This window comes from Pyrgilauda ruficollis, unplaced genomic scaffold (assembly GCF_017590135.1).
Source record: "Pyrgilauda ruficollis isolate IOZ18807 unplaced genomic scaffold, ASM1759013v1 scaffold6, whole genome shotgun sequence".
Taxonomy (NCBI): Eukaryota; Metazoa; Chordata; class Aves; order Passeriformes; family Passeridae; genus Pyrgilauda; species Pyrgilauda ruficollis.
Window position 1 is genome coordinate 15,546,513 of NW_024527710.1, and position 24,291 is coordinate 15,570,803.

Consider the following 24,291-nt stretch of genomic DNA (forward strand, 5'->3'; position numbering starts at 1 on the left):
GGAGATGCTGCAATTTATTTGGGAATCCACATTCACTGTTCAAAAATCGTTATATTTCCAATGGTTATGATATTACACACTGTATCAATAGAAATAGAAATTAATTAAAGGTGACTGCAATTATCATTTTCTGTATTTTACTGGATGGAGTGTTCAGGGAGAGCTTTTCACTTGTTTGAGGGACACTGAGTTAGAACACACATGTGAAATGCAATGGTGCATGCTGTACCCAAATGTAGAAATAAACACATCTGTGTTTTCATGGCCCTCAGTTCACCTCATGTGTCCTTTCTACATATTCCAGTGATCCATTCTAAGCATTATATACTGAGTGTCTGACTTTTTGCTCCTGCACAGCAGAAATGGGGCTCCTGTTGCCGTCAGGAGAGATTCACCACCGTAAAATGCAAGATCAGAATCGTGTTACTGGCCACAAGCACATAAAATAATTATTTCTCAACTCAGGGATGTTTCTGACACCCCTGTATGCCAATACTGATGGATTCCATCACACACCATTTGAAGTTTTTACTCTGTCTGGACTGAGAGCTGCTACAAACCATTTACCAATCCTTAAGTGAGGTACCAAATTGTTTTGGAGCACTGCAACATGACAGAACAAATTATAGAGAAGACTTAATTTGTATTACCGTTCAACACAGTCAATTACATATTGCAGAGATTAGAAAGTAATTTAACATTTAAGTTTCAGTTGTTAACAAAATCCACATCCTCCAAATTATTTTAGGTCTCCTGTGACTTTAGTCACTGTTTCAAATGTTGGAGATTTCAAATGGAAGCACAGATAAAGTCTCAAACTGGGTAACAAGACATTCTTGTGATGCATGAGCTCTTTTTCTTAGGCTAAACATAATGGTATTATTGTATTTTATTCATATACTAAGACATTTCTGTCTGGTGTTAAACTCAAAAGTTCAAAATATCCATCTGCACCAAGCCTGCTGCCTTTCCTCTTCCCCTCAGGTTTACTCTGGTCTCTCCCACCAGCTACTGTTTCCTCTCCTTTTCTCCACTCCATCCCCTGCTTCTCTTCCCCCAGGTCGCTCCCTGTACATCACCCTGAATTGATTTAGCTGCCTCTGAGATCTGTAGCATTTCTAATTTCCCTCAGGCTGCTTGGCACCTATCATAAATTTTTTCACCCCTTATCCTCATCTTGCCCCTTTATTTCCATGCTGTAGCCTCCAGTGCCACTAAATCAATTAAGTCAATCAATTAAGTACTTGGAGGGTCCAGCAATCATGTCAAAAATGTGAGTTAGATGGCATGAGAAAGTCACTGCTTTACTATCGCTATTTCTCTTTTAATGAGGTTGTCTATTTAGTGGAGCCTGGGGCACAGTGTTAAGAGCCACAACAACAAAAAAAATATCCTGCAAGCTGCAAATCCTCCTGGAAAAGCTGCCCCATCACAAGCAGGAGGCTTGTTCCACACAGTATTACATCCACCAGGACAAGTCTCACAGGGATTGGGGCTGCACTGCCTCTCACCTGGACTAACTGCACACTGAGCCTGGCTTCAGAGAGCTGGGATCAACTGGGAGCTCCACTATGGATGCTGGGATGTGAGATGCACATGGGCCAAGCCTATTCCTGCCTATTCACACTGGAATAAGCAATAAAATATTTTTCCTGTATAAACTCCCTGAACACCTCAGTTACCCACCAAACTGCAAAGTCCTTAATGGATTCATAATAAAATAACTTCATGGACCATAGTTTCACCCATGCTGCAAGTCCCCTCTATTCCACCTGGGACTGCTTAGCAGCACATAAGGAAACCAGGCCCTATCTATTTAGGAAGACCATGGAAAAAAAAATTGAACCTAACAGGGAAAATGAATGGTAAAGCCTTACACCAAGAAGCTCAGCAAGCCCCAAGTGTGACAGGACAATGCCCATTACTTACTGCAACACATTCAGGGAAAACAGTGAATTGCAAGACACTTGAGTGGCTCTGAGGTGAATTTTATCTCCCTGCTGCAAGAAAACACTGGGTGGCACAGATGGTTCTCCTTCACTGCACCCAGGAGGCTGCTGTGCTCCTTAACAAGGCTCAACATGCAGCACCTGGTCCACTGCTCCTCATGACCATTCCTTACAATTCCTGTTTGTTTTAGCTGCTATTTGCAGAGATCAGGGGGACAACAACATGCCACAAGCATTTCCTTAATTGCTGTGTTTGTGCTGCAATGCTTCTCTGCTGTTCCCTTAAAATGCACCTAGCAGAGGTAGAGTGGAGCTGCTCATCCCCATCATACACATCCCACAGTCCTGTAGGTGCCCATGGCATCAGGGCTGGAATTAAATGATCTTTAAGGCCCCTTCCAACCCAAACCATTCCATGACATGAAACATCTGAATTCTCTACTGCAGATTCAAATCTAGTTTTGTAACTTCTGAAAGTTTTAAGAGATGGACAGCAGTCCCTGTATGTAGACAGCTAAAAAAACTCCATCCAAACCTCTTCCTGACATAGATTTTTCCCTGCTATCCATTAAGGTGCATGGATATCTCTCCAGCAGTTGTGAAGCCTTCCAATTCCTCTCCCTCTAGAGGAAAGTGCATTTCAGTGGGACTGTGTACACACAATTTGGAGGAAAAGTCAACAGTCTCAAATGTCAGAGTGAAATGAAAAACACATCAATAAATTGCATTTGCATCACAAACTTTCTCGTGTTGTTTTCTGGAACTTGGTATTTGGATGGCAGATGGGGTGGCAAGACATCAGTCTCATGAGATAAAGCAGGGGATGAGCAGATGGGGAAATGAAACAACCACTGCAAAAATTCTCAGTTTCATGTGAAATAGCAGAGAGGAGACAGCTCAGTGTTATTTCAGAGCTACAGCTGCCAACAACTTCAAACTCCCTGCAAATTACTACTGGACACAGCACAGGGTGACTGAGAAACATCTCATTTCCCATCTGACAGCCCTTCCCTACTGTCATGAACACTTCAGTCACATGCCCATGGTGAGGGGACAGAACAAACAATATATGACAGATCACGGTAATCTGCCTTAAATGTGAGAGTGCTTAGTGTGAGGAAACACTTGATAGCTCAAAAAAATCTGTTATATAAACATTTACTGCAACATGTGGAAAATTTTATCAGGTTTGATCTAGGAAAGGAAGAGAGCTGTAGAGTTTAGGCTCAGCAAATTATCACAATACTGAATTCCTACAAGAAGAGCAAGGAGTTTTGGAGCAAAGCGTCATTCCAAGTCAGCTTTCAAAAAGAAATGTCACATATGAAATCCTGAAAAGCAAAACCCACTGGAAACTTCTTGCAGTTATGGAGATCTCAGTACTGGGAGGCATTTCCCAGCACTGGCCAAGACCATCAGTTTTGGTCATAAAAGAGCATAAACTGAAAAAAACCATGGAGTGGGGGCTGAACCCTTCCCCCTGAAGGAGACTGCAAATGAAAAGTCCAGTCCTGAATCTGCTTGAGCCAGAGCCACTCATGGAATGTAGGCTGAATAACAGATTATGGACTTTCCTTCTGCAAAAATACTCCACCCCAAGAATAGGAGCAGAAAAGGAAAATGTAACCTCCAGAGTGTTCCCCAAGCCTGAAGGGCCCTCTCAGATGGCAGCCTGTAAGCGTGGCTTCACAATGAGAAGAAAATAAATCTGTCTAATCCCCGTGCTTCCTCCACACACACTGATTTTGCAGACAATAACCTGAGGAAAGACTTTTCCAAGTGCCAGCTACTAAAAGGCGTCTCAGTGCACAAGCTCTGCAATAAAAACACTTGGCACACAAAGCTCACTTTGAGATTATATGCAGATCAAAGCTTGGTCTGCGTAGCACAAAGGGGCACATGAAATATGGTGCTGATAAAGAGAAGAATCAAAACAGATTTAGCCCCAGCTCTTGCAGACTCAGTCCCTCCAGGGGGGCAGCCGTCTGGCTGTGACACAGCACAGCACCCAGAGAAGTGTAAATTTAATTTCCTTTTAATAACAATAACAAACTCGTAAGAGCCATTCTCTTCCTGCAGCCGAGGAGACTGAAGCAAAAAAAACCCAGATTATGTGACTTCCTGAGCTTAGCAGCTGAGTCAGGAGGGAGCAGAGTCAGTGAGCAAGATCCTGCGTGAGGATAAGAACCTGCTCAATTCCAGGGCTACACTAAGCTCTACCTGTACACTCTATCCTAAATAAAGGCAAGTACTTCCCAGGAGCACCCCAGGTAACAGCCTGTTTGGTTGGACTCAGGAAAAGAGCTTAAAAGGCTACTTGGGCCACAGCTAAAATCCAAATTAATCCTCACCATTCCCTTTGCTTGATGAAAAAAGCATCCTGCTGCTGCCTTTATCTCATCTGGGGAGCCAGAGTGGGAAATTCCAAAGAGAGCAAAGGCGAGTGTCCTTGTGGGTGCCTCTGTGGCAGACACACCCAGGGATGCTCTCAGCTGGTGTGACCCTGTCCCCAGCCCCAGAGTCAATTAGGGCAGCAGGACATGGCTCTGCCAGCACAGCAGCCTAATTGTGATGAATGGATCTCTGATATTGAGCTGGCTGGATGCTCCAAGAACCTAATTTGTGAAAGAGAACAGCACTAAGGTAATAAACTTCTGTCCAGCTCTCATAATTTGTAATAATGTCTGACAAAGACCAGATATGAATTTAGTTATTGGTCATTGTCTTCAGAAGCAAATGCTAAGTTGCTCATGCAGATGATCCATTTATTAGATATATGAATTTGGAAAGGGGCAAAACAAAACTGGAACATACATATGGCCAATTTCCCATCTTCACTTCAAAGGCTTTTCAATTTTTTATTGTATCAGGAGTGTAAGCAGCTAGTTAAACCAAAAACCCTTTTCCAATTACTATGAAGCCCAAGTTATCTTTTAAACATGCACTTGCAAATTTTGTTCCAGGACAAAGAAAATGCTAAAGGGCAAGGAAACATTTTCAGAGAGCTTTGGAAAGGCAGATGTGCTACACTGAAGCTGAGATGCTGGGCCTCCCATGAGTCTTGTACCATTTTCTTATTGTTCTGCACCTGACACAGCCATTGCTCTATCAGGGTGGTTAAAGCAAAGGATTTGCACAGAAAAATCAAGAAGCAGCAGACCTCATCCTTGATACTGAAGTCAATGGCCCTAATCAGCTCAGCAGTGCAACATGTCCCAAATTCCATCAGCCAGGAGCACCTCCAGGCTGCAGCATTGTTTTATGTTGCCATCTCACTGTTTCAGTGTGCTGTACAAGGAACAGCCCTTGCCTGTAAGCCATTGTTAGTCTTTGGGATGGCAGCTGCTCAGTGGTCACTGTGGGATTCCCAGGGCTGTAACACATCTGAGCGTATTCCCACTGAGCTCCCACCTCACCACCCTCTGCAAAATGGTCAGTGGATCAAGACAGCCATCAATATGCCAGTATTATTGCCCTCTACTCTCAAGCCAAAGCTTCCACACAGCTCAAGTGCAGCACCTTTGACCATACCTTGTATTTTTTCCTGATAGACTCTGCAAGACTCATTGATTAAATCCTGAATTTGAGGGAGCACAATATTCTGTAATGAGACAGTTTGCTGCAGCATCACTGAACCTCTCCGTATTTTTACTGTGTTCATCTTTAGAACTTGTGAATGTTCTTTGAGCAGCCCTTACTTTTTACAAGCTTCTTTTGTTTCTTTACACCAATATTCCTCACCCTCCTGAAATGCTTTTGATTTACATGAACAGCACAAGCAATTCCTTCATACAACTCCTGGGAGATTTGGAAGTAATTTTTTTGGCTTTAGCTGTCTCAGATCTTAACTGCTTCAGATTCAGCAAGCATTACCAGCCACCCTCTTCTTGCAGCCTGTGATTTGAAAAATTCCTCAGTGAGAGGCAGCCGCTGATTCTCTTGATTTCTCATGCAACCCCTATAAAGCAGAGCTTGAAAAGATCACAAAAACCATACTCAAATTTAAGTTGCACTGGATAGGCATCAAACAGAAACTTCCTTGGACCATAAATCCACTTGCACAATGTAAGAAACTTTACTGGAAAGAGGAAAAAGGACAAGAGGGAATTATTTTGTATTTCTCTATCTATCTCCCAGATACTCTCCCTAATTTAGTAAGACTTTAAAGGGGGCTGAGAGAAAGCACAGGTACAGGAAAGAACAAGAGCAGAAAAGGATTCTACGAATTCACAAGCTGTGTACAACCAGGATGTTGTGTTATGAGCCAATTGAAAATTATGCAAAACAGTTGAGAATTTCACATGACACAATCTTGGTATTGTTCAAATACAGAAGTGACTTCATAAGCAGAAATTAACCAAGGTACAGAAACAAGAAGCCCTGTGTTCCACAATGATAGACTGCTTTCAGTGGCTGGTGATGGACTTGGAATACCTGCATGTCACCAAAGATGACCCTGTAGTGATGAGCTTTACAATTCAGAAATAGCATCATGAACAACCAATTCTGGTCATAAAGACCAAACCATTTTGTTTTCAGTTTTCCTACAGAAAGAAAGAGAGGAAGCCTTTTCCTCTGAGTTACAATTGCACGTATAAGCAAGCTTCAGACAATCCCATAAATGGGATCATTCATCAATAAATCCTTCATTTGTTCAGGTCCCACAGCAGACACTTCACCTCGGATATAAACCATCCGTAGCAACATGACAAGTGTGTGTGCAGTACTTGAGCCCAAAGATAAGAATAAAATAAAATGTTAAAGACAAACCTCAAAGAGACTCTAAAGCAGAATAAAGAACTTGCAGGTAATATTTTGCTCTCTTTTTCTTTCCCCCATGCATTATCCCAAGGCAGGAATTCCTGAAGCTGCCCTAGGCAGGGCCTTGGCACATCATGTTCCAAGAGTTCTATATCTCAGTGGAGACTCTTTTTAAGCTCTGCCCTGGCACCTTCCAATAGCAATCCCTACAGCTCCCATTTGCACATTATAATGCCCAGAGTTGTTTCTTCCCTGCTCATTTTCATGTAAAGAAGGATGAATGTCTGGTTTTAGTCTCCTACTGCTAATTGAAGTCTCCAAAAGCAAACTTTGATTAACTCTCCACACGCAGACCTGGCCACACAGCTGAGAGCACAGATCAACTCTGTTGGCTTTTCTCTCTCCCTGCTTTGCTTTTCTGTCCTGGCCATGGGTGTCACACACAGTATCTGCCTTTCAGAAAAGCTCCCTGGCAGTGCTGCCCTCACCTTTACTGAAATGCAGGCAGCAAAGCCTTTCACAGCTGTGGATGCTGCCTTGTTTCCTAGTTATTCCTTTCACTATCCCCTCTCTGCAGCTCCTGCACACATCTTGTCTTCTCTCCTCATCAATGAGGAACTTACTCATTTCTGCACTCCCAGCACTGCTCAGCACTGAGCCTTGTGCATGCACAGGTTAGGCTCACGCATGCCTTACACTTTAAAGTACTTCCAAATTCCTGTGTCACCCACAGGAAAGCATTTGGCTAATTAAAGATCGCAGAAGGCTGCACATAAAACCTTTTACAAACCAACTCAGCCTTTTTAAAAGCAAGGACATAATCAAAAAAATGGATTCAAATCTGTATTTTGACTGTCTAAAAAGAAAAAATAAAATACTTTGAGCTATGCAGAGCCAGGGCTGGGAGCCATATGCAATATTTTTAGATACCCAGATTTCTTATTTGCTTTACATGTCAGGACACTCAAACTAATTAGTGTTCTGCCTCACCTATTCACAGTGCTGCCTTTAAAGCCAGCAGGAATGCTGCTGCCTGTTTCACTGGGAGTATGATGATGTGGAATGAGGATGGGAACCACTCAGGATTAGGCTACAATTTAAAGACACAAGAGGCACTGCTGTAATTCCACGATTGCCACCATGTGCTGGGAGCACCTTGGGAGATGCTGTTCCAGACCCTGGGCTCCCCTGACACATGGGCTGCCACATGCTGAGCACACAGAGCACCCACCAGAAAGGTCAGCAGTGCAGGGATCTCATCTGGGAAGACAACTTTTATGAGCAGTTATTTTTGCACTAAGCAACGATCTACTAGTATGTGAAATTTATGGCTTATTCAACTAAAAGAGAGGGATAAAAGCAGGTATTTGTGTTTGGCACCCAGTGGCAGTGGCCTTCCCTCTTTTCCTTCCACAGGGAACTCACTGCATAAACTAAGAGTGGATAAAAAAGGTGTTTATTCATCCCTGTGGACTATCAGAGTGAACAATGCTCTTGCTGACTTCCCTGTGTTCCTGAAGGCAGAACATCACCCAATGACTTTACTTCCAGTAAGTACCTAGTACTATCACCCTGCAAACTCCATGTACATTTAAAGGCAATCCTTTCCTGCAGTTTCCCCCTCTAATTACCCCTGACAGTGAAGGACACCTGCCCCCCTTTCATCTGCCCAAGAACAGGACAGCCCACGAGGCAGCACAGGAATTCAGGAGCAGTGACAGTGCTATTGCTCCTACCAGGGCAAACACGAAACTGCAGAGCAGCCCACCAGATAAAAATGCTCTGAATAGGAAGGAAAATCACCAGCACTCCTGGGGTGTAATGCTTCCCAGCTATCTCCAAGAAAAAAAGAGTGGATTTCAAAGGGGGATGTAACTTTCTGTTCTGGCACCTGCTGAATGTCCCCCACTGCTCTCCAGGGAGGTTTCAGAGCATCTCAGCTGCCTGTGCTATTATTATGTCAGCACTTCTCTCGCTAAATCCTTTCCCAAGCAGTCTGAAATCCTGCCATTGCAATTCCAGGTGTGCTGAAAATGGGCCTGAAATTTTCTTCTACTGTGTGATGCATTAACCTGGCTTAAAACCACCAGGACTTGCACGCAACTCTGTATTTTGGGTGCTCTTCTTGTAAGACAAAATTGCAGCTGGAGAAAAAGCAATGTGGCTCTGCTGGAGATTCATTTATCTGGATCACAAAAGGGTAGTGAATACAGGCAAAAAAAATCACAGTATAACTGTATACCTGGAGTTTTCTGCCATGGGACAACAGGGGAGACATGCTGTGCAGTTCCACTACATAACAGGATCCAGAACAACAAATACACTGACTTTCAACTTCTTAGCAAAATTCACCTCAAACTCCGGTTAAGCATATAAAATACTGAAATTAGTAAAAACCAGAAGTGTTGGCATAGGAATTTTTACTACAACAGCTCTAAAGACAGAGTACCCACCCCCATATGCAATGGAAGCCAAATGGTAATTTGGAATACATTAATATTCCTAATATTTACTGTTTGGAAGTGTTATTTATCACTATTATAACTACATAACAGTGAGATTCTCCATACCATAATGCATGTAAGCAGCACTTCCCTTTCTTGACTCAGTCCTGGGGTGCTTGGATTAAACATCAGGAGGCCAAATGAGACTATCACTAAACTCATAAAATCTTATTTTCTGCCTTTTTGAAAGCAATCAACTTTTTACCCTTTTCACACTGAAGAAAATACAGCTGCAACAAAATTGCACAAATTATTTCAGTTTAGATAATGCGTCTGAACTAGCTTTATTTTATCTTCATGCCCATTAGGGTCAGAATTCTCACAAGGCAGTTTCTGCATATCCTGACAGCAAACAGGCTGGACTCAGAGCTTTTCCCTTTTCCACGTGAAAGGAAGAGAAATTTCAGCCCTCAAATCAAACCTCTAGATCCCCAAGACTTCAAAATATGCACAATCACACCCACATTTTGCATTTTGGGTTCTTTTTTTCCACAGTAACAAAACTGCCATGATACCTAAGGCTTTTAAAACCCTCATACAACAAACTGAGCATCTGAGGAACAGAGCTCCAAGAGCTTGTGGCTATTAAAAATCCCTGTGGAGCACTGTGAACCATCCAAACTGCCCAGGGCCCAGTTTGGAAGGCCAATAATGAATGAATTACAATAGTCAATAAGGGATGTAATTAAGGAAGTAGGTTCTTCTGACATTTACATTTTGCTAGCTGCCACATGTCCATGAAATGTGTTATTGTTTCCCTTCTGAAGTACCAGGGTCTATAAATACCTTTTAAGAATCATACACAGATTTTAAAGTCCTCTCCTCTACCATATTCTAATTAGACACATTTATTGCATGTAGAACAGTAAATGCCATGTTTTACCGGTCATATTTACAAGCAGAAAGATGGAAAGTGTCAAGGAACAGGGCATGACTCCCAGTCAGCTCAGAGAAATCTTTTGCAGGCAGAAGCTGTGGACAATGCACAAAGAAAGGCCCCAAATGTCACCATTTTCAACTCCACATGCAAAATTTGAGTTTGTTGTTTTACAGTTATTGCTTTTTATTGTTAGTATGCAATATTTTTTTACACTGCAGCCCTTACAAGTCCTCAGCATGGTCCAAGACCTAACATTCCTTACAAAAGAAGTTCCTATAAATAGATAATACTGATTAAAAAATAAAGAAAGAAAGAATTAAAAGGTAATCACAGCAAGTTTAAATTGCATATATTTATACAATTTAAATAATATATATCTATATTTAAATTGCAACCTTTAAGAGCTAAAGGCCAGATGCCCTTGGGACATCTCTGGAATGCATGAATGCAGTAGCTCCTCAGCATCATCAGGTTTAAAACAAGTTTGAAGCATGGGAGTATTTTAAAGAAAAAAATAAGGGGGTACTGCATGAATACGTGCAAAGAATTCCTCCACAAGATGATAGGTAGGGTAGGAAGGGATTTGGGAGTCATTTATTAAGAAAACTGAATAAATGAATGGTGAAAGTTGGTGCTATGGATTGACTCCTGAAAAGCTGATGAAGAATAAAGGCAGCCATGAAGAGCCTGGAAAAACAACAATTCAGCATTGGGCTGATAAAAGAGAGAAGGCAGATCCTGCCCAGGAATGCAAAGGGAAGTGTGACATGATCAAAAGAATAAGCTGAGGCAGCAATCCTGGCAGTCACAATGGATTTCAAAAATAAAAGTCAAATTTGTCAAGGACAAAGAAAGGGATAACAATTGAGACACGAGATGAAGAGAGGCAGGACTGGGTTTTAACTCTCAGTGTGAGAGCAAATGCTGTATTTCAGAGCAGGTGAGAAGGATTCTGCAAGATCTGCAGTTACCCTGGGTGTGGCAATGCAAACACATCCCCAGTCAAACAGCCTGCTGAATTTACAGGGCTGAATAAGAGATGATGCTGATATTTTGCTCAGCTCTCCGAAAAGGAGGTCAGAGAGAGACCCCTGGGAGTCAGGATTAGAAGGCCTGGTTTTAGCCTCACTGAGCTTGAGCTGTTGGCTAAACATGCAAGGAGAGGGCTGGAGAGACACGTCAAGACTGGAACAGAAGACAGAGCTGGCATCACTTGGTTTGACACAATAACCAAATTTATGTTTGCAAATTAAATAACTCTGGTAAAAAGCACAGCAGGAAATAGATCAAGGACAGAGAGCACACAGATGAAAACTGCAGGAGAGGATCTAGGAAAACAGGTAGAATCCAGAGACAAGAGTCATGGAGATCAGCTGAGAGCACTTTGTGTGGGATCAGCTGATGGGGTAAGATGCTCACAGAGGGCTGCACCTGAGATGAGCCAGAGAGAGGAACTTCGGGAAGTTTCAAAGACATGAAAGGGACAAAACACACCGTGGGAGCCCCAGGCAGGGACCACCAGCATCCTCCTGGCCAATCCCACCCACTGGCAAACACAAAACTCAGTGAACTCCTCACCCCATCTCTCCTGCTCACTGCGGAGCGAGGAGAGAGCAGAATAAATTAATTCCTTCTTTTATTTCTATTTTTAAAGCCTCAGAGACGCTCAGTGAAAGAGACTCTGACAGTTTGACATTTCATCTGCTCCAGCACATGTGCTTCAAGGAATAACTGCAGATCCATGATCGTACCTCGATTTCTGGTCAGGGATGCCAGAACCAACAGATTTCCAGCAAAGTCAAGAAGAACCTTTGGTATATTTTAAATGAGGTCTCTTTTGCCAACAGTGAGAATTTTAATCTTGCTAAAATTCTCTTTCAGCCAAGTTGAGCTGTCCTGTTAGCAATCTATCAGCATAATTAACACCATCACTCACATTGCACAGGGAAGAGCAGCAAATCCAGGGGTTAGCACCACAAACCTGATAAAGCCTCAGAATATGTTAGAAAATGCTTTTAGAGAAGCAACTTGAGAAATCTTCACTGTAAGGTTGAGAGAGCTTAGAAGTTCAGCAAGATGGGCAAGATGCTGGCATCTAAAACATTGGTTGGAACATTTCAGAGCCATGACATGACCTCAGTTAAACAGAACACTCTGAGGACAACAGGACTATAACCTCTCACCACGTGTATTATTTATTTGGATGTCATTAAGATTTAAAGCAGAAGCACCATCACCAATTCTGTGGAAATTAGTTATTTTTTTTTATAGAATGCTACAGGTAAGGTCTGGTTGCCCTTACATGGAATAGGGCACTGAGTAACACCACTTCAGGCAGGTAAACCCTCAAAGATAATAAAATAAAATCCTCAGCAAAGACAATAAAGGTTGGAGGAGCTGATAGATAATAAGAACAGATAGTCAACATGAAATAAATGTATTCATACACATGGTTTTCCTTCCTGGGTTTTACACTGCCAGCCTGAAGAAAATGGCTGCAGATTAAATTAATGAAATATGAGTAACACACAGCAATACTTCTGTGCAGTAAATACCAAAACCCCACCAGAGCATTCCTAGAAATGTTACAACCCCACAGACTGAGCTTTATTTCAATAAGAACAGGGGTCAACATCTCTGAAAGAGAACAAGCAATGCAAATGAAACTCACTTTCAGGGTGCTACAAAATAGATAACAATTGGTGAGATGACCATCATCTTCATCAGCTGGGTTACAATCCAGCTGTTTAGGGTATTTCTCATAAATAAGCAAGATACTGACACTGATTTACCCTGCTTCTTGGCCAGTGGAGGAATCCAGATAAATAATTTAGCTATACAATACCTCATAGAGAGCTGTATTTTACAGCATATTCTGGCAATCTGCACATCCACAAGCTAATACAAAAAATTTACTTTAACAGAAATAATTCGCTGCTTAGAGCCAAATAGTAATTTCTTGCTTTTATCTCATTTCTTTTTCACAGTTTAGGGGCTTGCCATTGAATTAGAGAGAACAAGAGTTTTGCAATTAGAGAGAACAAGAGTTTAAAAGCACACCTCACTGCATGGAGGTGGAAGGAAATCTTTTCCCAAGCATTTCAGAGGATTTAATTATTAGTTTCAAATACATTTTTGGAAAGCAACCTGCAAGTAAACAGAGATTTATGGCCACATAAATAAACAATGAGACAATTACAGGCTCTTTACAGAGCCCAGATTAGTCACACACGTCTAATGAAGCATCACTGAGCTATCACAGGGAGATGGCCTGATGGGTGTGATTAACAAAACAACACTCAGCAACAGCTCAACAACAACGCTGGGCCTCCACAAAATCTGCATTTCCTTCCATATGCACAGTCATGGCTTTTGTTGCTTTCTTAGCAAATCACCAATCACTACATTCCACCCAGAAAGGGAGAATATTAAATAACATAATGTAATTAATTGTATTTTTGCCATCTGAAGATCATGCTTTTGAAAATATAAAGGAGCTCCCATAAAATAAATTAAGAATATATTGCAGTATTGAGGTCTAACCAAGATGGATGTGACAGAATAAATGGTAAAAAAAATTATTTTCATGTAATATGTAGCAAGGAAATCTTTCAAGTGGCATTGGGTAGAGAAAGTCTTGTGTTCAGCAATAATTATGGTAGGGTTTTTTTACAGTAAAACCTAAAAGAAAATGCATATCCCTCAGGTAAGGCATGTATTTAGCAAACATAATCTGGAGAAAGCAAATGGGATGGATGGAAAACATCTGACAGCTGAAAAAAAAGGTGCATTTATAAGACTAATAGGGTCAAACTCCATGTGTAATGGCAATTTTTGGCATACACACAACAGGAGTACATCCTGTTAGTCATATTAAATACAAATTTTTGCTATCATGTTCTAAATACACTGACAAGTACTTGGAAAGTGGAATGAAGGGACCTCTTTAGTGTAATCCCTGGCATGGAATGATGGAATATAATAAAGGATTGTTATTATTTCTATTGCAGTGCTGTAGATGAACCATATTGTACTGCATCTACAGGTCAAACTCGCAGCAAAATAATTCTTGTATTTTTCTTGGTGAGATATATTCTTTCCAAATGATATTCCACCTTCAACTCAATCTCCTTCATGGATAAATTTACTCAAAGGGCAGAATTCCTGATGGCTGGAATAATACCATTATTAAAATCAATACTTTTTGATGAATATTATGTCTGGAACATATTAAGGAGAGCTATAAAGTAGAGGAAGAAAAAAACCTGCTTATCATTTTCAGTAGTAACCCAACCAGAGCCCTTCATCTGTAACGAATTACGGAGCAATTCCCCTAAATCATCTGTATGAAGTCAGCTATGACACTGCCAATTTTAAAAAAAAATTTGCTAGTTTTGAGCTACAAATTGATTTTTTATTGTGATAAATTAAAATCCAATGGCAGCCTACAAGACACTCAACATGAAGAAGCCCACTTTTTTTTTCTGAATATTTTTATTCTTTTCTATCACATCGGACTGACGCTGGGGCAGACGTGACAGCAATAGACAATGGTAGAAGTCAAGAAAAGACACTCTACAGAGGTAAATAATCTTTCCAAAATACCCTTTTGGGAATTCCGAAATGATGGAAATACAACTAAGGGAAAAAGCATTGTGGGGGACAGGGAAGGTTGTTAAAGGAGGAGAAAGCAAATGCAAGATTATCCAGACTCTTCCCTATTAAGGGCTGCTTTTCTCCTTGCTGCATAGAAGTCAACATCAAACTCCAAACTTTATAAACTCTGAAGTTTAACATGGAAATTAGAAGATCAGTGTGAGTGAAATATAATCTTTTTCCAGCTCTTTACAGCTTCTTCCCATCCAAAAACCTGGGCTGAGCAACCGTACAACCCCCAGTTTTGCCAACTTTTGGGATTTTCCAGCAGGAATGGGAATGAGATGACAACTGCAGGCTGGCAAAGCAGAGACAGGCTGGATGAGAAAGACAAAGAATGAATGGGACAAGGGTGTGAAACTCTTGGACAAGGAGAGACCCAAGCTGGGAAAAAAGCCCAAGGGATGGTTGCTGTGAAGACCTGGCAGAGGATTTCGTGCACCTCTGCTCCAAACCCTTGGCATGGGAAGCACGACTCTCCTGTTCTGACAACAACATGTAAAAACTGCTGTGGAAAGCTCCCCACATGCCTCTGTGACAGCCCTGCTGCCAGAAGGACAACTCAATAGTCCTGTCCATCACTCGGGCAGCTCAGGGGCAGACATCTGCAAGGTGGATTTAAGGGTTTCATTCTAAGCCTCAGTGGGTGAGTGACAGGTTTACTGTAAGGATGATACAGTTATGTCAGATTTAGAGTGGGGGATGTCAGAGCTATGAAATGAAGGAGACTGTTCCCACGTCCCCACCTCACTTTCTGTCGGCACGGGAGTGTGCAGGATGCTGCAGGAGAGGCAGCTGGAATAAAGCACACCTTTGTTTCTAAAACACATCCCCTTTTCCCTCTTTATTCTTTATTAGGCAAAAAATTCCAGTGTTTGAGAAACATTCAGAGACAAGTGCAAAAGGAATAGACTTTCTCTTTCCCCTTTTTTATTTCCCCAATAAAAGGCTTTAATCTCAGGAAAACAACCGTGGTTGGGGTGCAATTTGCAGTGACAGCCCTAATTCTGACATTTCCCATTTTCTGTAACCCCAGCAATGCCCTCTGAAACACAGCTTTTGCATGGATACTTTACACAACACATCCCAAATGAGCTTTTCATTACTAACTACTCGTATTATGTATCAGTGAGCTCAATGACATTGATTTTCTAATAATATAAATTAACTGGCAAAGATAATTTCATCTATCATCAGTAGGGTTTTATTTCTGGCACCGTGTTAAATAGTTAATCTTCCAAAAGATTAAATCAAGAGCTTTTTAAAATTCAAGGCAGAGTTTAAACTGCTGTAAAAATCTTCTTAATTATGATTAAAACAGTTTGTGTGTTGTTGCTTTATATCCAAGTGGTGTAATGTTTTGCTTAGGTTTCTTCTTTTAGAGCAATTTAAAAAAATCAAACATGGTATTGCTGTGGCAGGAACTGTGTAAGGCACGAAAGTCTCTGCAAGTTCCTCCACCAGATGCTACTGGGGAAGTTGCTGCTTCACAGAGACAACTTAAATTTCCCAGTATCTTTTACCTCTCATTCCATACAAAATGTAATTTTTCTACCACTGACAATACAGAAGCTACACTCTACAAGTGATGTAAGGGACGATAACCCTCTATCAAATTCCTGAGATGCTTCATGTGTGTTTGCACCAGTGAGGAAATGCTTGTGAAGGAACCAGGGAAAGATTCAGCTCTGTCCCACCACACAACCAACTTTACTTACCCCTGTCTTTTCATCAAAGATTTTGATTCCCCCAAAGGAAACTGTTAAGAAGACTTTTTGTTTATGTTCTCCTTTCGATCGAGCCGCAGCAACAATTCCCTGTGCAAAAAAGAGCAGTTTTAGCTGGTTTTCTGACTCTCCCACACGCCACAGATTTACTTGTGGACAATTCACCACTTTTCTAGGAAAACTTAAAGGTTTTCCAGGAACAGCCCCCTCCTTGCTTCTGGCTTCCTCCCTTTTTTCAAGGTACCGCATCTCTTTATGCTACCCAGAGAGCATTTCAAATGTGCTCCCACTTCCAACCTCTGCACTAGCTAATCCTCCATGAAATTTGTTTTCATGGAAGCTGAAGGTCATTTCTAGCACACTTTTCCCAGCTATAAGCTGTTCTATTTATTTCTTTTTTTTTTTTTTTTTTAATAGGGAAAAATCCCAACAAGCAGCAGAGGACAGAAAATGCCAATTAATTCAGCTTGCTTCACACTCATCTAGTATAAGCAACTTGAGGGTTTTCTAGAAGAAAAATACTCTTCTAAAAATCAAACCACACCTGTGCTGTGACAAACTGGTATTGAGGATAATTTTTTTTTTCAGGATCTCAGACCTTTACTTTGTAAGAGAACTAGCTGATACCATCTCATGCATTATTCTCCCACAGCAGAATTAGAACAGTAACTTCTCTTTCCACCTTCTCAGGAGCCCGCCCTGACCAGTAACACTGAACTGAGATAAAATATAATCAGTTGTACTACTAAATGAAATGAAAATATTTAGACTTTATCTGGTTCTCTGCAATTCCAATGTTTCAAGAACAGCTAACTTAAGTTTTAAGACCTTCATTGCTGCCATTACAAGGATCTGATGTCAAAAGCCACCCCAAGACTTTGTGGGTGGCCTCAAAATTCATGTTATGGGACACTGAGTTTCCAGAGCCCATAAATTAATGCTCTGCCCTCAAAAATGAATTTCTAACACTCCCTTCCTTTAACAGTTTTTGTCATTTCCCAGTACTGTTTAGATCAATCTTGCCACCTGCAAACAGGTATTAGGCACCTGGGAGATGTGGAAATATTAATCCACGGAGGAGAGAGACAAAAAGGTTTGTGCAGCAGAACAGTGACAATTCTCCCCACAGTGCCAGGAGCTATGAAATGATGAAAACCCAGCACACATTTAAATCAGGCAGGAATATTGTGGCTGATGTGACACACCAACAGAGCAACTTTTGGAGCGGATTAATTTTTGCCTGCCATAAAAGTGATTTGTAAATTATCTCCCAGATCTTGCTTTTAGGTTGTTGAACCACAAGCTGAGTGTCACCCCATGCTGTTTCCCTAATGAGTAACTCATTCCTCCTGGATGGACTGGAACCCTGTGGGCTGGCAGTGCACCAGACATCATTTAGTGATTTCTCCTCCTGAAAAACCAGCAATGGAAAATCCATCAGCTCTCTAGGCTGGGGAGAGAGCTGGGAGGGAAATAAAAGGGAAAAAGCAGCAGAGGGTTTGCTGCTAGACCTGGTTTGTAACCCTGCAATGCAGAGGGGAGATGGGAAGTGAACAGCCAAAGGTGCACTCAGGAAAACACAATCTCTCCTTCCTTCCTTCCCAGTGACTCAAGCTCTTCCACATGTCCCAGGGTGCGGGTCAGAATGATTCCTACAGGAATTCTCATGCTCTGAGAGAGACTGGGCCATAGAGGGATGTCTGTCTGCTCCAGAGAGCCCACCCTCGACACCACTGGTACTTCAGACTGTCTACACTCCAACCGTACACCCAAATCTGCCTTTGCCACGGCTTCATTTCATCCCCAAAACTCCAGGGACTCCTTTACGTTCTCATGCCCCATCCTCTCAATGCACTGCCCCATTTTGCAACACATCAGCCCTTCCACTGATGGTGCAAGACATTTTCCTCCCAGGAGGACACCAGTTCCCCCTAAATCTGGCTGCCTACACCCGTCACTCACAGGAGGTAACAGCCAGAGGCAGTGCTGTAGTTGATTAGAAATGTCATAGAAAATGCTCTGATATCCCATTTTCCTCCACAGTCATTTACTTCCCCTTTTGCATAATAAAATTATTCAATTTGCAGTGTGTTGTTTGTAATTTGTGGACAAATTGCAGTGGTGTCAATCACAGAGTAACTACAGAACTCAGAGATAATGTATTAAAATTAAACCAGGATAAGCAATACCAGGCAGGAGTTCATACAAAATTGACTGATTTCGATACATAATTAACCAGACTAAGGCTCAGTGTCATGAAAGGAGAATGAGTGCAAGTTCAAGCCGAATTTTACTCCATTTGACTGTAACACTGAAAAGTTTCACTGCACCTTGAGCTTCATCATGGAGTCCTGGCATAACTTGTCCCCTCGGGCAGCAGAAACCTCATCGATCCCGATCAGCTTGGCCTTGTAGCGGACACCGTCACCTTTGAACCTCTTTATCAAAGTGGCTTCGCTGCGATCCTGACCTGCAAAGACAGCGTGGACATGAGGATACTCACAGGAGGGCAAAGAGAAACACCTGAAGGAACACAACCAAGTGGCAAATCAGGTCTAACTCCACACATTTCAGTGGAATTAGAAGGAAATGCTCCCTCGATAAAACCTTTTGGCCTCGCTACCCCAAAGGAATTCGCAGTGGAACTGCTGCCATACAAAACCTCCAGCACACAAACTAGGTTTTTACAGAAGTAAGAGATAAACCTGAATCACAGCTCATGGATCTGAAAGTCTCAAGCTGCATCAAGGGAAAGACAGGTTGGATATTAGGAAAAAGTGATAAAGGGTGATAAAGTTCTGGAATGGCTGCCCGGGGAGATGGTGAAATCACCATCCCTGGGTGTGTTTAACAAAGCCTGGATGTGGCACTGGATGCCAGGGTTTAGTTGAGGTGTTGGGGCTGGGTTGGACTCAATGATCTTGAAGATCTCTTCCAACCTGGTCATTCTCTGAATTCTGTGTGAATTCTGTGAAAACTTATGATCTGCACAAGTAGTTTTAATCCTGATACACAGGAGAATTCTATGTTTTGCAGACAAAACTCTAAGAGAAACATGCTACTATTTCCTTATTTACAAAATGACTCCTCTAAGCAATATTTACACTAGTAACACTTGAAAGGTGGAAAACCAAATACCAAATTGTATTGTTTGTCTATAGAATACTGATGCTTTAAAACTCCTGGTTCTATTCTTTTTGCATATAAACATACACAGAAACAACATAACTGACAAAGGCTGCTCTGGCAGGTTCACCCTGAGAAGCTTAAAAACAGGCAAAAATATGTTTCTTAATAAAAATGCTTGGGTTTTGGTTCTCTCGTTTTTCTGCTATTTTATTTCCATTACAACGGAAGTAATAGTAGTAGTATTTAAACTATTAAACTATTTTTATCTCAACCCACAAGTACTCTCACTTTTACCCTTCCAATTCTCTTCCCTGCATGGTGTTTTGTTATCAGCTGAGGTTCAACCATGACACCAACGTACCTAAATTACCAGAACCACATGACTATGACACCACAACAACCCACAAAAAAGACATCTTTGTCAGGAAAACTTCACCCCCCCCTTCCCTGAGTATCTGCAGAACAGTTTTTACTGTGTCTCAGCTGGAAGAAAAATGTTAGTTAGGGAATCAGTCTTCCTAAAATTGATTAAACATATATTTTGCAGCTGCCTGTGGAATTTTTTGCTAGGATCTCAAAAAAACCCAGGAGTGTGCTGTAAATAACTGCAACCAAACAAACAACAGCCAAAGCACAAAGAAGCAGGCAGAACAGTGAGATATTACACAATTTTCAGTTTCTTGGACCCAACAGATTTCTCAAAAGAAACCTTCCCTAAACGTGGACAGACATTGCTAAAATTTACACTATTGCTACCTAAGGACTCTGGTCAGATTCTTCCAGCTGATGTAAAAGAATGAACCAGAAACCACAGTCTAATATAAAGGAATCAAAAGTCAGGAACTAGTCTAAGTCTGCACTTGAGAATTCTGGCCCAAACTTTCTCCAGAGTTCATTCCTACTTTAAAGCACTAAAAAAATAGTATCATTGATATAATAATTTTATTAGTATATGGAGATTAATATAATCTGATACTGTACAGCTGTTTATTGGTAAGAGGAAGTACAGAAGCTTTGGGGAGAAAATTCTATTTTGTTTTGCATTTCTATTAAAAGCACCTTCATTAGCAGTCAGCACTTTGGCCAACTTTGCTAATTTACACACTTATCAAGTTGATCAACCAGTTGGGTTCTAAACTATGGTATTAAGTCTTTACAATACCATTATAAGCAAACATGACCAGCAAAGAGCACTTCCAAATGAAGATATTCATTTGGTTCCCTTCCCCTCAGAGTAAAGCACTGGGAACTAATGATGGATTAAATGCATGTTAAGAAAACAGAGCTATTTTAAGCATCTTGAGATCCTCAAGTATGTTTGAGCTCACAAATTCTATTTCTTTCAGTGAAAAACATCAGCTCAGAGCAATGTTTTAAAGCCTCATTTGCAGCTTTTCAAAAATAAGGAGGCTCTGAAGTGCTGCTGTAATAGTCCAGCAACCACCCAAGTGTTTCCCTTGATTTCTTATCACCCCTCAAAATAACTGAGCAGGGCTGAAACTTCATGCTCTGACATTATCTTGTATTTAAAAGGAAAAAAAAAAGTCAAATGAGACACAAGTGATGAATCTGAAACTCTCTCAGCAGTGCTGATATCATTCCCCAGGGAAACGTCAAGGCAGATGTTGGCACCATCAGCTAGAAACAATGAAAAACCATTTCCCACTTTCAGCCTCTGGAGCGGGGCAGGAGGGAAAACATCTGGAGACACAACAAAGTACAACAATAACAGTGGACTTTTCCATATGTCTTTTATAGCTGCAAAGACATCCTGTTGATTTGCAATAAACACGATCCAATTCCAACAGCTTCCTTACCCGAAATTTCCAACTTCACGCCTCTGCTAGAGCCAAAGGCAGCTGTGAGCTGACAGCAGGAGCATATCAAGTGTTCAAGAGTCTTTTCTGGGTCCAAGTCGTGACTGTGACCCTGCATTTATCTGATATTTTAACATTTATACTTATTTCAACCTCTGCTGTGTTTTACTGCACGTAACTAAATCCCTGCCATTAACAGCCCACTCAAACACAACTTACGGCCGTGTCTGCTTCAGCACAAGTCCCATGTCAATTATGACCCAGATTAAGCAGGACGAAGTGCTTTCGGGATAAATGACTGGGAAAAATCATCAGCCTGAAAATGATGTAGATATTTGAAACCAGGGTGGAAGCTGCAAATTGCTGGAGACTACAAATTCATCCGTGAAACCCCAGAGCATATGTCCCGTGCAGAGCACGCAGAGTGCACACGCATGCTGCCCTGTATTGTGGGTCAGCCATCTGCAAGCCACCACTCCTCAGCACACACCCACATCTCCTCTCATCTGTATTCACCCATATTCCCAAATTTTGGTGCTGAAAACTCCCTACCTGCTTGGGAAATTACCATGTGACATTGCCAGCGCAGTTGATTTTACAGTACCCATGAGGTGTGTGAGATTTATGGGAGTGGGATATTTCACTTGAACCCTGGACACTTTGGAAAGTAGATAGTCCAGACTGTCATAAACACTGAAACAAAAAAGGGTGGGGTGTTTTTTAATGACAGCTCTTGAATGAGGTTCTTTCTGTATTGGAAACTGCATAAATAAGAGCTGCCTGAATTACGAGGCTGTAATTCTTCCTAGGTTTCAGAGGAGGGAGAGTGAGAATATTAAACCACTAAACCACAGGCTGTGCCCATGCCAGGAACATGCCCAAGGAAGTGAATCTTTCCTTCCATGTAACAAGCAGAGTCAAGCTTTGCTCCTTTGCAGCTTCTGCTTTTACCAGCGGAGCTCTGCCATCAAGCCTGGCTCTCCAGCCATCCCTGCCACCACAGTGGATGGGTCTCATCCTCTGGGAAGGAAAATTTTTCTGAATACAGGAATGCACTTACTGCCAGAGCTGAGTTTTATTTCAGTACTTTGAAGCCACATCTTGGGGTTAGGTAACATCTCCATGGTTCAAAGAGGGACGGTCACCTGTGAAGGCTTTACGGCACACTGAGGTTTGAGATCAGAAATCATTATTAGGCCATGATCTGCAGCAAAATTAGAAGCCCATATTTAATGACAATCACTCCTGTCTCCACAACTCATTTCTGAAATCTTTTTAGCAATTCTTGACTGGAGAAGAGCACTCATGCCAAATCACTCTGGGTAAGCAGCTGATGTCCTTTGTAGCTGTTCACCTGCCCACTGCACAGGGAGGAATCTCCACAGAGTTCTTCTTCAGAAGATCAGTACCTTTACACCATTCTAAAATGATCCTAAATTAAATGTCTGTATCACAACTATTTGAAATCAATGGGTGCTTTCCAATGGTTTGCTCTAAAATGCTTTCATAGTGTTTTTCATAAGCATAAGGATTTTCCTAAGAAATAATCCGGGCATTTGTTCCCATGTCAACACAAGCAATTTACAATCCAAAATGGAACAAGATTATCAAAATTAAAATCAATTTGATTCTCCTGCCACAAACGGAGAAAAAATGCAGAAGCTAAAAGCCCACTAAAAAGTCATACAAATTCAGTTTAAAAAGGTGATCACGTTTAATTAGAAAATTTGCTGATCTTGATCCAGGGAAAATTTTGTTTGCAGTGTATAGATTTATAATCCTCAGAGGCCCTTAAAATGTAAATGAAAGAATAATTATTTCATTTTTATCTACTTTTGTGGATGTCACCACACACCCTGGAGCCATATATGTTCCAGCTGGACCCCCTGCTTCTTCGTGAGAAGGAAAACAGGACCTTTGCTGCAGAGCTGTGACACTGCACTTGGACCTTCAGTCTTTTAAGAGAACAATAAATGCCCAGAGCTGGGTGATACAATGTGCTCCCAAGCTCCCATCTGAAGTGGAGAGAGGCTGAGCAGCATGATCAGCATTAAGGTACTTTATCCATCTCACTAAAGCTACCGTAGCAGTCATAAACCAGGTCTGGAATGCAGTCAATAATTTTTATTCAAGGCACTACACCTTAATTAAACTGAGATTCCCTCAAGCAAGCTGGAGACAGCCCCAAACCCAAACCCCAAGTGCTCAACCCACGTGCAACCCCAAGTCCAGTCAGTCCCAAGGGGTGACTGGCAGGCAGCCCAAGAGGGAGAGGAGCCATTGTGGAAGACCCAGGATGGAGCAGCCCAAGCTGAATTCCAGAGGTGCTCCCGGGGCTGTACCCAGCAGCAGGCACTGAGGCTCCTTGGGAAGTTGCACCATTCCCTGCTTTTGCCACCAAGAGGGAGAGATGTGTTTGTGTCAGGTTATGTGGCTCTGACACTGCTCTGAAGTCACCCCAAGTTTGCTTCCCAGGCAGTGTGTATTTTAGCCAGTGTTCCCTCATTTATCCTCACTCATGGTCCAAGCCAAGGATTACACTTGATTTCAGCTCTCAGCCCCACAGAACACCAAGCTAACGCTGCATTAATATGCTAAAGTTTAGAGCAAACACTGTTCATCCTCCCAGGGGCTCTGTAAGTGAGTGTATTTCATAAACAGAAAAATAAAATAAAGCAAAGCCTTGCTGCAGTGAGAGCACTGTTGCTCTTTCTGTCCTGCCCACAACACACTCAGCATTCCTCGTAGCACCCGCTAATCTAAACCAATAACCCTGGAAATGGCTATATCCTTTATTTAAATGTGTGAAGCCCTCAGGGCATAATCTGAATTTCTTGATTTTACGACTGTAAAATATATAATGATATT

At 41.7% G+C, this 24,291-nt stretch overlaps 1 protein-coding gene across 4 annotated transcripts in view; it reads right to left on the bottom strand.

The window, feature by feature from the left end:
* Positions 1-24,291, bottom strand: part of DAB1 (DAB adaptor protein 1) — a 99,353-nt gene that overhangs the window by 33,015 nt on the left and 42,047 nt on the right. For all 4 annotated transcript variants that reach the window (XM_041483285.1, XM_041483289.1, XM_041483288.1 and 1 more), the window contains exons 2-3: positions 18,808-18,947; positions 16,469-16,567 (exon numbers count right to left, since the gene is read on the bottom strand). In XM_041483285.1, coding sequence (XP_041339219.1) covers positions 16,469-16,567; positions 18,808-18,947 — 239 coding nt within the window. The remainder of the gene's footprint in view (positions 1-16,468; positions 16,568-18,807; positions 18,948-24,291) is intronic.